This window comes from Myxine glutinosa, chromosome 9 (genome assembly GCF_964187855.1).
Source record: "Myxine glutinosa chromosome 9, kmMyxGlut1.1, whole genome shotgun sequence".
In the NCBI taxonomy this organism is placed as follows: Eukaryota; Metazoa; Chordata; class Myxini; order Myxiniformes; family Myxinidae; genus Myxine; species Myxine glutinosa.
The window spans coordinates 15,224,174-15,236,318 of record NC_136269.1 but is presented as its reverse complement, the minus strand read 5'-3'; the positions used below and the strand labels follow the sequence as shown (position 1 = coordinate 15,236,318).

At 40.1% G+C, this 12,145-nt stretch overlaps 2 protein-coding genes across 2 annotated transcripts in view; one reads left to right on the top strand and one right to left on the bottom strand.

The window, feature by feature from the left end:
• The window catches only part of LOC144893586 (uncharacterized), an 896,812-nt gene that overhangs the window by 252,790 nt on the left and 631,877 nt on the right, over window positions 1-12,145 (top strand). The gene's annotated exons all lie outside the window — the stretch shown is intronic.
• LOC137416992 (ALK tyrosine kinase receptor) overlaps window positions 6,052-12,145 on the bottom strand; it is a 114,713-nt gene continuing 108,619 nt past the window's right edge. Inside the window, exon 21 of the mRNA XM_078785070.1 lies at window positions 6,052-7,867. Coding sequence (XP_078641196.1) covers window positions 7,544-7,867 — 324 coding nt within the window. The 3' untranslated portion in view covers window positions 6,052-7,543. The remainder of the gene's footprint in view (window positions 7,868-12,145) is intronic.

Genomic DNA, 12,145 nt, shown 5'->3' with positions numbered 1-12,145 from the left:
TGGAGACTGTGCTGGCCATTCCATGATTTGAAGCCGACCGTCTTGTTCTTTTCCTCAAAGGTAGTTTTGACATAGCCTGGAGGTGTGTTTCGGGTCATTATCTTGCTGTAGGATGAACCCCTGACCAACTAGGCGTATACCAGAGGGTATTGCATGGCGCTGCAAAATGCTGTGGTAGCCCTTTTGGTTCAGGGTGCCAGTCACTCTGTGCAAGTCGCCGACTCTGGATCCAGCAAAAGAGCCCCAGACCATCACGCTTCCTCCTCCATGTTTGACAGTTTGTGTCGCACACTGAGGAACCATCCTTTCGCCTACTCGACGAGTCCACTGGCGGTGCTTCATGGCCCAGGCAAGCCTCTTTTTCTTATTTTGCCATCTTAGGAATGGCTTTCTTGCTGCCACTCGACCTGTCAAACCTGCAGCTCGAAGTCTTCTCTTCACAGTTGAAACTGAGACTTGCTTACTTCGACCAGTGTTAAGCTGTGCTTAAAGCTGTTGTCCTGTGAGCCGCCTATTACGCAAGCTGTTGACTCTCAGAAACTTGTCTTCTGATTCTGTTATGGCTTTGGGTCTGCCAGACCTCTTCCTGTCAGAGTTTCCTCCAGTTTCCAATATACTACTTCCTGCAGTGCAATATTGTCCAAATAATGCTTCAGAGGGTGTAATAACTGTCTGTTCCAACACTGCTTTTATACAGACAGGGGGTTTGTAATCAAGTAATCAGCAGGGGTTGTGACACCTGTAGGAATTGTTTGCATCAACTTTCAAGGCTTAATTTACTTACATTGCTGCAGAACAGCTGAAAGTTGTTAACCCATTACTTGTTCCCTGAAGAAGGCCTTTTTTTTTTACAATATACCTTTGCAATTTACATTATTTTCCCGTTTTTGCTAACCTAAACTTTTTTTTAACCTCGAGCAGTTTACTGCTTACCTTTGTACCATTTCAGGTTATTCACTGGACATTAAACTGCGTAAATATCAATAAAAACTCTAAAAATTGAGGTGTTCTAAAACTTTTGACCAGTAGTGTACATATATACATATATATATATACATACATATACATACATGTATACATATATCCATACATACTACCTGAAAATGGATTTGCAGTATTCACAAATTTTAACAGATTTATAAAAACAGTTATTTGATAGCACTGTTTCTATTTTAAAGCTTCAGTCTTTGACATGTGCTTCTGCTTTCAGAAATCATCAGCATCACATCAATAAATTAAAAATACAACGTGTTTGCCTAGGAATACTTTAAGCAAATTCTCAACTTGAATAACTCAGCATGGCATCAGACTAGATTCGACCAATCAGGCCATGGAGAAGAAGAGGGGGAAAATCCTCAACAAGAATGAATTCTACAATCCCAAGAGAAAGATCTCAAATCCATGAATAACTACGAGGATCAAGTGTGCAAGTCAGAATTTTCAAGTTTCAGTTGTGCAGTCGTGTTTTATTCATTCAGAGATCATGAAGACAACTAGAACGGCACTCAGTAGAGAGAATAGAACCTCCGCCTGGTTAGCCATATCGCTCATTGGTGAAGAATCGCTTTAAAAATTCTACTAGCCGAATCCAGATCTTCACCAAAATCTAATCATTTAGTCTTTGTCACATACACTACCTCTCCACCAAAGTTTGTCCGAATCCGTCCACAACCTTTTGAGATATTCTGTTCACAGACAAACGGACAGACAAACAGACAGGGGTGAAAACATAACCTCCATCCACCTTTGGTGGCTGAGGTAATAATTCGCTTTTTCATGCAAGGATTAGACAAACAGACATACCGAGGTAGAAAGATAACAACGCTGAAGTGGAAATGTCCTTTATGAATAACATTTGGAAATGCTTCCCCCCCAAGAGAGGATCCTTCTTCAACATTGGTCTAAATGCCTCCAAAGTGCTCCTAAAACATGGAATGCCTCTTGTATGTGTAATTTCCTTTGGTACGATGTGTAATTGCCGAATCTACCTTGTAATATCTCACCTGCGCTTAAAGTGGAAAAATGTCTTCAGCACTCATCGCCTTTCTGCGTAAAGTAAAGCAGATCGTTTTTTATATCGGGCAGTTGTCTGTAAATACTCCCAGAGAGCTGTTGCCTTAATAATGAAATGATTGATGTATCGTTCTTCAACAGGTGGGCCCCACAATATGGAGCGAGCACTCAACGAGCTATTGCACTGTCTTTTGAGTTGATGTGGGAGTCGAGGATGTAAAGCATAAGTTATTTTTAGTGTTGCTATTTCCTTTCGATAAAAGTTCCTCATAAGTATAAGACTTCAACAGTTACCAGCAAAAATGTTTTTTTTTTTTAAAGCTTCAACAAGTTGTAGATTGTGCTGAATGCTTCCCGGGAATTGTGGTTTTATGGCCATGGAGTGTAAAATGTCTGGCGTGCCAACAATAGGTTTGCTTGTTTTTAAAGCGCATTCTATTTTTGTAAAAATATGCATAAGTCAATATTCACCAGTGATAAAATAAAACTTGTGCTGAGTCAGCATTTTTCCAATTGTGCTTTATTGATCACGTAGACAAGCAAATGGCACTTCTTGGTGGATGGATGGACAACGCTCGGTGTACCATTCGTGCTTCCTCATTGTACCCTGAAGTGCACAGGCATTCGGCTTTGCCTTTATGCCGTTGGCATGGCAACGTTTGTTCATTGTGAAAATCCAAGTTATGCATGTAACAAATACGAAATAAACACTTACACCTCTACTCGTGTGCGATTCACGGTGACGTTACCCATAGCAATCGTTTTTCCACAGTGGTAACAGTGTTTCCAGTAATTTGTTTATTTACTACATTTCAATTGAGGCACAAAAGCAAAAGTTAATTGAGGCACGCAAGAGTTAAAAACAAAAGCCAACAACATTTAAAATATGTACACGTAATCGATGAAAGTGTGTCTTCCGTGCAGCTGTTTCCAAAGTTTACCTTGCTGATTCCGTAACTATGGTGTGGGCACTTTCACTCTGTCATTGATCAATATGATATAATGTGTACATTGCAAATTTTACACAATTTTGTGTCATGTGCAACAAAGATGGCCAGTTGTCATGGCCCACATTTCAGGCTGTGACTCGTAATATTTCTGTCCCATGGGATGTTGCGGACAGGTAGCACACTTGCCTCCGAGCTGTCTGGCCTGGGTTTGATACCCGAGCTGACTGTAAACTGTCAGATTGGTTCTTCACAGCAGACAATGTCTGAGGTCAGAATGGTGACCCTTCCACTAGCTGCTGGATGTCCAATATCGCACGGTGTGTTTTGACAAGGATTAAGCTAGTTATTGGTATCCAGACCAAATTCCAAATTTCTGCCCTAATAAGAAGGGGCGCTGTCTCTGCGGTACGGCTGCTCCTCAATAGTAATGCAACCAGAGGGAAAATTCGGGATTGAAGCCCATTCCAATATGCATTCGCGAGTGGCGCAGATAATGGAGACAGTGCTTTTGACAGGTGTCGAATAAACTGTGTCAAACTGATCTCTTCATATCAATTTGGTGATTTGACTGTCCGACCTGAGAAAGCCAAAGTTTGGGCATTTTTTGGACAGGAATTGATGTTCATGGGAGAGCTGGACAACAAAGAGGGAAGGGACAATGGTGTGGAGGGGATGACAGTGTGGAGGGGACCAGGCTCACAAGAATGCTTGGATGTTCAATATTTGGTGAAGGAGTGGTGAACAAAAAGGGGTAAGGGACACTAATATGCTTTATCGAGTGATCAAGCTCAGCTGTGGGTATGGGGGCGAGGGGGGGGGGGGGTGGAAGAGGGGAAGTGGTTGTGTCCATTGAATTTAACGTTTCCATATTTGGACCTGCTTTTTGAGGCTTTCCGTGTGGGTCTCCTCGAAGTGGCCGATGCCCGTCCGAACGGTGCGGACACTCGCTGGTTGCTTAAAGTTTGAATCGGAAATGTTCGCTTGTGCAGGTTTTGTTTCAAAGAGTCTTTGAAGCATTACATCTGGCCTCTGCTTAGGGTTGCTCAAATCTGCGCAAAACTACCCAACGCTGCGCTACACCTTAATTCAGGGTGTAGGACTTTTTTAGAGGGATGTCTCACATGAACAGATGACATGCCCAGTTTGTCCTGGTTGAGTAAAGATCAGGGGAGTCTTGATGCTGACCAAGCTAACCTTCAGCAGGATTTCAGTGGAGAAGTTCAGTCCTGTCATTTGATGCTCGACAGTCGTAATTGTCACATGTGTAAGCGATCTAGCTTTCTAAAGCGCCATCGGTAACCGGTCCATGTCCATGTCCAAGCAATATTGTGAGACCAACGGCATTTCCAAATTTGGTGATGAGAGATAATCTTCAGCACTGGCTTTGCTGATTGCACATCCATTTTGTGCTGATTTGTCACATCGCCGCCTGGTACATTGCCCACACAAGTAAACCGTCTGGTAGCTTGGAGCGTGGCGTCTTCGAAGGCCGTTCACTCATTTTGGTCAGTTGTTGAAGAGCTGCTGATGTTGATTGGTGTTGTTGTTAAGGAGCTGCTAATGTTGATTGGTGTTATTGAGGGGCTGCTTATGTTGATTGGTGTTGTTGTTAAGGAGCTGCTAATGTTGATTGGTGTTATTGAGGGGCTGCTTATGTTGATTGGTGTTGTTGTTGAGGAGCTGCTAATGTTGATTGGTGTTGTTGAGGGGCTGCTTATGTTGATTGGTGGTGTTGTTGAGGAGCTGCTGATGTTGATTGGTGTTGTTGAGGGGCTGCTTATGTTGATTGGTGTTGTTGTTGAGGAGCTGCTAATGTTGATTGGTGTTGTTGAGGGGCTGCTTATGTTGATTGGTGGTGTTGTTGAGGAGCTGCTGATGTTGATTGGTGTTGTTGAGGGGCTGCTTATGTTGATTGGTGTTGTTGTTGAAGAGCTGCTGATGTTGATTGGTGTTGTTGAGGGGCTGCTTATGTTGATTGGTGGTGTTGTTGAAGAGCTGCTGATGTTGATTGGTGTTGTTGTTGAGGAGCTGCTGATGTTGATTGGTGTTGTTGAGGGGCTGCTTATGTTGATTGGTGTTGTTGAGGAGCTGCTGATGTTGATTGGTGTTGTTGAGGAGCTGCTGATGTTTATTGGTGTTGTTGTTGAGGAGCTGCTGATGTTGATTGGTGTTGTTGTTGAGGAGCTGCTGATGTTGATTGGTGTTGTTGAGGAGCTGCTGATGGTGATTGGTGTTGTTAAGGAGCTGCTGATGTTGATTGGTGTTGTTGTTGAGGAGCTGCTGATGTTGATTGGTGTTGTTGAGGAGCTGCTGATGTTGATTGGTGTTGTTGAGGAGCTGCTGATGTTGATTGGTGTTGTTGAGGAGCTGCTGATGTTGATTGGTGTTGTTGAGGAGCTACTGATGTTGATTGGTGTTGTTGAGGAGCTGCTGATGTTGATTGGTGTTGTTGTTGAGGAGCTGCTGATGTTGATTGGTGTTGTTGTTGAGGAGCTGCTGATGTTGATTGGTGTTGTTGTTGAGGAGCTGCTGATGTTGATTGGTGTTGTTGAGGAGCTGCTGATGTTGATTGGTGTTGTTGTTGAGGAGCTGCTGATGTTGATTGGTGTTGTTGTTGAGGAGCTGCTGATGTTGATTGGTGTTGTTGAGGAGCTGCTGATGTTGATTGGTGTTGTTGTTGAGGAGCTGCTGATGTTGATTGGTGTTGTTGTTGAGGAGCTGCTGATGTTGATTGGTGTTGTTGAGGAGCTGCTGATGTTGATTGGTGTTATTGTTGAGGAGCTGCTGATGTTGATTGGTGTTGTTGTTGAGGAGCTGCTGATGTTGATTGGTGTTGTTGAGGAGCTGCTGATGTTGATTGGTGTTGTTGAGGAGCTGCTGATATTGATTGGTGTTGTTGAGGAGCTGCTGATGTTGATTGGTGTTGTTGAGGAGCTACTGATGTTGATTGGTGTTGTTGTTGAGGAGCTGCTGATGTTGATTGGTGTTGTTGAGGAGCTGCTGATGTTGATTGGTGTTATTGTTGAGGAGCTGCTGATGTTGATTGGTGTTGTTGAGGAGCTGCTGATGTTGATTGGTGTTATTGTTGAGCAGCTGCTGATGTTGATTGGTGTTGTTGTTGAGGAGCTGCTGATGTTGATTGGCGTTGTTGAGGAGCTGCTGATGTTGATTGGTGTTGTTGTTGAGGAGCTGCTTGGTATATAGCTTCGCTTTTCATTCGGCTGATGTTGAGGACAAAGTCGCATGCCGTGGCAGTGAAGAGGTCTCCAACATCCCGTAGTCCCTTTTCGGAGTGTGCCACCAAGGCACGGTCGTCGGTGTACAGTACTTCCAGAATCGGCGTTTTGGTCAAGTTGGTGTTCGTCCGCAAAAAACAACTTTTCAACCTTCATTCAGTTTACCAATAACCGACAACAAAATGGACTTCCTATGAGGTCTTGCTGTACCAAGATGGCGGTGTTCACCTGCCAGTAGTGATGAAGTTTGTTTTGAAATCTTACAAACAGTCCAATGTAAAGGAGTAACTTATGAGGAAGCCAGTGAGGCCACGCACATGAGCGAACAAAAGCACTAAGAGCTCGGAGGAGTAGGCCATTCCAAGACCTCATGGTTATATTCAATTCTTCTAATCAATGATTGGGCCTGGTGGCCATGACACCCACTGGTTTTATGTTTGAGGCTTATTTTTGTAAACATTTGTAAACGACCGGTACAAGGAAAATGCGCAATCCTGTATAAATATTCTGTTGGTTTGTGCAACTGGTGATGATTTATTTAAGCAGCAGAAAGTGGATGGAAACATCTGGAAATACGGGTAGTGGGAACAAAAATCCCACTTGATTGTTACAACATGGAGATGCAACAACATGGAATGCTGGAGTTCAATCCTTGCTATCGTTTCTGCCTTCCCTGCTTTTCATTTTTCCTACCTGGCTTTGTACTCGGATCCAGTAGCTGCAATCGATGTAAAAATGTGCCCAGGCTCCATTGCCAACCACTTTTACTGGTTTCCGTAGTCGTGTTGATGTTGCCACTGTGAGGGCAGTCAGGTGCTGGAATGAACAAAAAGTTGCTGCTTTAGTGGGTTTTCTCTGGAACCTTTTGAAATACTTTGTGCAATCACCGATGTAATCGAGGTATCGCTGGTGCCACGTTCAAAAAACACAAACTCTACCGGTTCTGCACAGGTAGACAAGGAAGATCCTGCTTCTCACGAGAAGCTACAGCTCCATCCTGGATGCGTCGTGCTGCAGTCTAAGAACATTGCGTTCCCGATTTTCATTGGCGAGCTCATGCAGAGTGCGCATCATCTCTAAATGTGTCTGTGGCTGGTTGGCTGTCATCAGCAACGCATCAGACTCCCCTACTCTGAGTGAGGACCTATCTTATCAGTGACTATAGTGAGGAGCAGGATCTGCTTTGTCAGCCGAACGGTTTAGGATTTCTAATGTAACTGCCCGAGCTGCCTCTCTAGGTCCGATTGGTTAGACCACAAACAGGATGGTGTGCGGCAGACGCAGCATGTGGCAATGGTCGTTGTGGCACATGTTTCCTGGTCTTACAACAGGGTAGTTTTCATGCTAAATATCACTGGTGTCTTCCAAGAGCACCTCTGTGGGAGCAACGCAGCTGGAGGCGTTAGATGACGCGATGAGAGATCCGTAAGTGGGGTTCCAGAGGTCGGAACCTTCCCTGTTGGTTTGGCTCATTGAGCTTGCATCTTTGACCAAAGAGGACGGTGCTGCTGGTGCATCAGCATTGGCACAACCATCGGCGTAGGCAGCACTAGCGGAATTACGAGTCGTCGGGGCTTGAGCAGCACCTGCCCGTCTCATCCCATGAGTCTCGTCCTCCATCTTTGGGTGTTCCTCGTTGGGAAGTGGGGTCTGGATGATGTCTGGATCCTGCTCACATGATCGCACAGATCCACAACATGCACCAATTACATTAGTGTGTGTGTGTGTGTGTGTGTGTGTGTGTGTGTGTGTGCGTGTGCGTGTGTGTGTGTGTGTGTGTGTGTGTGTGTGTGTGTGTGTGTGTGTGTGTGTGTGTGTGTGTAAGACCTACCTTCTCTATCTTACAGCAAAACCTTAAAGGTCAAATCTCAAACTTCAGCAGGTATTATATTTTATTGTGATCACAAGTCTCGTTTTACATTGTTTGATACATTCTGATTGTACCATATGGTGCTTGATTAACTGTACATCCAATAATAATTTTTTTTAAATCCATGAGCCTGATTTCTTTGATTCCTGCTTGCATCATCTCAATGTGCCTCATGTTATTTTTGTAAAAATGGAGGAAATTTTGATCATCATACAATCATACATCCATCCTCAAACTCCTCTTCCAATTCCTCATATTTCAGGTGGTGTCTTTGTCATTCACACTTCCCAATCTCCATTTGATTGCTTTCGACTTACTACTCAACCACACACACACACACACACACACACACACACACACACACACACACACACACACACACACACACACACACCTAGAATGGCACTCGGTAGAGCGCACACCCCCGCCAGACCAAACAGTTTATGTTTTGTATCCCACTGATTGGCCGGATCTGGATTCGGACCTGAACCAAAATCTAATCAGCTTGTTCTTGTCGCCAAAACAACTCATCCCGCAAGTCATTATTTGTGAAATTCTCCACAATGAGGTTGTCATCATCAAATGTTATTATTTGTGAAATTCTCCACAATGAGGTTTCTCATTTATCATCAAATGTTGTCATTATTTGTGAAATTCTGCACAATTAGTTTTGTCATCATCAAATGTTATTATTTGTGAAATTCTGCACAATGAGGTTTGTCATCATCAAATGTTGTTGTTAGTTGTGGAATTCTCCACAATGAAGTTTCTCATCATCAAATGTTATTATTTGTGAAATTCTCCACACAAGTTTGTCATTATCAAATATTGTGATTATTTGTGAAATTCTGTACAATGAGGTTTGTCATCATCAAATGTTGTTGTTAGTTGTGGAATTCTCCACAATGAGGTCTGTCATCATCAAATGTTGTTGTTAGTTGTGGAATTCTCCACAATGAAGTTTCTCATCATCAAATGTTATTATTTGTGAAATTCTGCACAATGAGGTTTGTCATCATCAAATGTTGTTGTTAGTTGTGAAATTGTCCACAATGAGGTTTGTCATCATCAAATGTTGTTGTTAGTTGTGGAATTCTCCACAATGAAGTTTCTCATCATCAAATGTTATTATTTGTGAAATTCTGCACAATGAGGTTTGTCATCATCAAATGTTGTTGTTAGTTGTGAAATTGTCCACAATGAGGTTTGTCATCATCAAATGTTGTTGTTAGTTGTGGAATTCTCCACAATGAAGTTTCTCATCATCAAATGTTATTATTTGTGAAATTCTCCACACAAGTTTGTCATTATCAAATATTGTGATTATTTGTGAAATTCTGTACAATGAGGTTTGTCATAATCAAATGTTGTTGTTAGTTGTGGAATTCTCCACAATGAAGTTTCTCATCATCAAATGTTATTATTTGTGAAATTCTGCACAATGAGGTTTGTCATCATCAAATGTTGTTGTTAGTTGTGGAATTGTCCACAATGAGGTTTGGCATTATCAAATGTTGTTAGTTGTCGAATTCTCCACAATGAAGTTTCTCATCATCAAATGTTATTATTTGCGAAATTCTGCACAATGAGGTTTGTCATCATCAAATGTTGTTGTTAGTTGTGAAATTGTCCACAATGAGGTTTGTCATCATCAAATGTTGTTGTTAGTTGTGAAATTCTCCACAATGAAGTTTCTCATCATCAAATGTTATTATTTGTGAAATTCTCCACACAAGTTTGTCATTATCAAATATTGTGATTATTTGTGAAATTCTGTACAATGAGGTTTGTCATAATCAAATGTTGTTGTTAGTTGTGGAATTCTCCACAATGAGGTTTGTCATCATCAAATGTTGTTGTTAGTTGTGGAATTCTCCACAATGAAGTTTCTCATCATCAAATGTTATTATTTGTGAAATTCTGCACAATGAGGTTTGTCATCATCAAATGTTGTTAGTTGTGGAATTGTCCACAATGAGGTTTGGCATTATCAAATGTTGTTAGTTGTGGAATTCTCCACAATGAAGTTTCTCATCATCAAATGTTATTATTTGTGAAATTCTGCACAATGAGGTTTGTCATAATCAAATGTTATTATTTGTGAAATTATCCACAATGATGTTTGGCATTATCAAATGTTGTAATTATTTATGAACTTCTCCACCATGACGTTTCTCATTTATCATCAAATGTTGTCATTATTTGTGAAATTCTCCACAATGAGTTTTGTCATCATCAAATGTTATTATTTGTGAAATTCTGCACAATGAGGTTTGTCATCATCAAATGTTATTATTTGTGAAATTCTACACAATGAGGTTTGTCATAATCAAATGTTATTATTTGTGGAATTCTCCACAATGAAATTTCTCATCATCAAATGTTGTTATTATTTGTGAAATTCTCCACAATGTGGTTTGTCATCATCAAATGTTGTTGTTAGTTGTGGAATTCTCCACAATGAAGTTTCTCATCATCAAATATTGTGATTATTTGTGAAATTCTCCACAATGTGGTTTGTCATCATCAAATGTTGTTGTTAGTTGTGGAATTCTCCACAATGAAGTTTCTCATCATATGTTGTTATTTTTTGTGAAATTCTACACAATGAGGTTTGTCATCATCAAATGTTGTCATTATTTGTGAAATTCTCCACAATGTGGTTTGTCATAATCAACTGTTGTTATTATTTGTGAAATTCTCCACAATGAAGTTGCTCATCATCAAATGTTGTTATTATTTGTGAAATTCTCCACAATGAAGTTTATCATCATCAAATGTTGTTATTATTTGTGAAATTCTCCACAATGAAGTTTATCATCATCAGATGTTGTTGTTAGTTGTGGAATTCTCCACAATGAAGTTTCTCATCATATGTTGTTATTATTTGTGAAATTCTACACAATGAGGTTTGTCATCATCAAATGTTGTTATTATTTGTGAAATTCTCCACAATGAAGTTTATCATCATCAAATGTTGTTATTATTTGTGAAATTCTACACAATGAGGTTTGTAATCATCAAATGTTGTTATTATTTGTGAAATTCTCCACAATGTGGTTTGTCATCATCAAATGTTGTTGTTAGTTGTGGAATTCTCCACAATGAAGTTTCTCATCATATGTTGTTATTATTTGTGAAATTCTACACAATGAGGTTTGTCATCATCAAATGTTGTTATTATTTGTGAAATTCTCCACAATGAAGTTTATCATCATCAAATGTTATTATTTGTGAAATTCTACACAATGAGGTTTGTAATCATCAAATGTTGTTATTATTTGTGAAATTCTCCACAATGAAGTTTATCATCATCAAATGTTGTTATTATTTGTGAAATTCTCCACAATGAAGTTTATCATCATCAAATGTTGTTATTATTTGTGAAATTCTCCACAATGAAGTTTATCATCATCAAATGTTGTTATTATTTGTGGAATTCTCCACAATGTGGTTTGTCATCATCAAATGTTGTTGTTAGTTGTGGAATTCTCCACAATGAAGTTTCTCATCATATGTTGTTATTATTTGTGAAATTCTACACAATGAGGTTTGTCATCATCAAATGTTGTTATTATTTGTGAAATTCTCCACAATGAAGTTTATCATCATCAAATGTTGTTATTATTTGTGAAATTCTCCACAATGAAGTTTATCATCATCAAATGTTGTTATTATTTGTGAAATTCTCCACAATGAAGTTTATCATCATCAAATGTTGTTGTTATTTGTGGAATTCTCCACAATGTGGTTTGTCATCATCAAATGTTGTTGTTAGTTGTGGAATTCTCCACAATGTGGTTTGTCATCATCAAATGTTGTTGTTAGTTGTGGAATTCTCCACAATGAAGTTTCTCATCATATGTTGTTATTATTTGTGAAATTCTACACAATGAGGTTTGTCATAATCAAATATTATTTGTGAAATTCTCCACAATGAAATTTCTCATCATCAAATGTTGTTATTATTTGTGAAATTCTCCACAATGTGGTTTGTCATCATCAAATGTTGTTGTTAGTTGTGGAATTCTCCACAATGAAGTTTCTCATCATATGTTGTTATTATTTGTGAAATT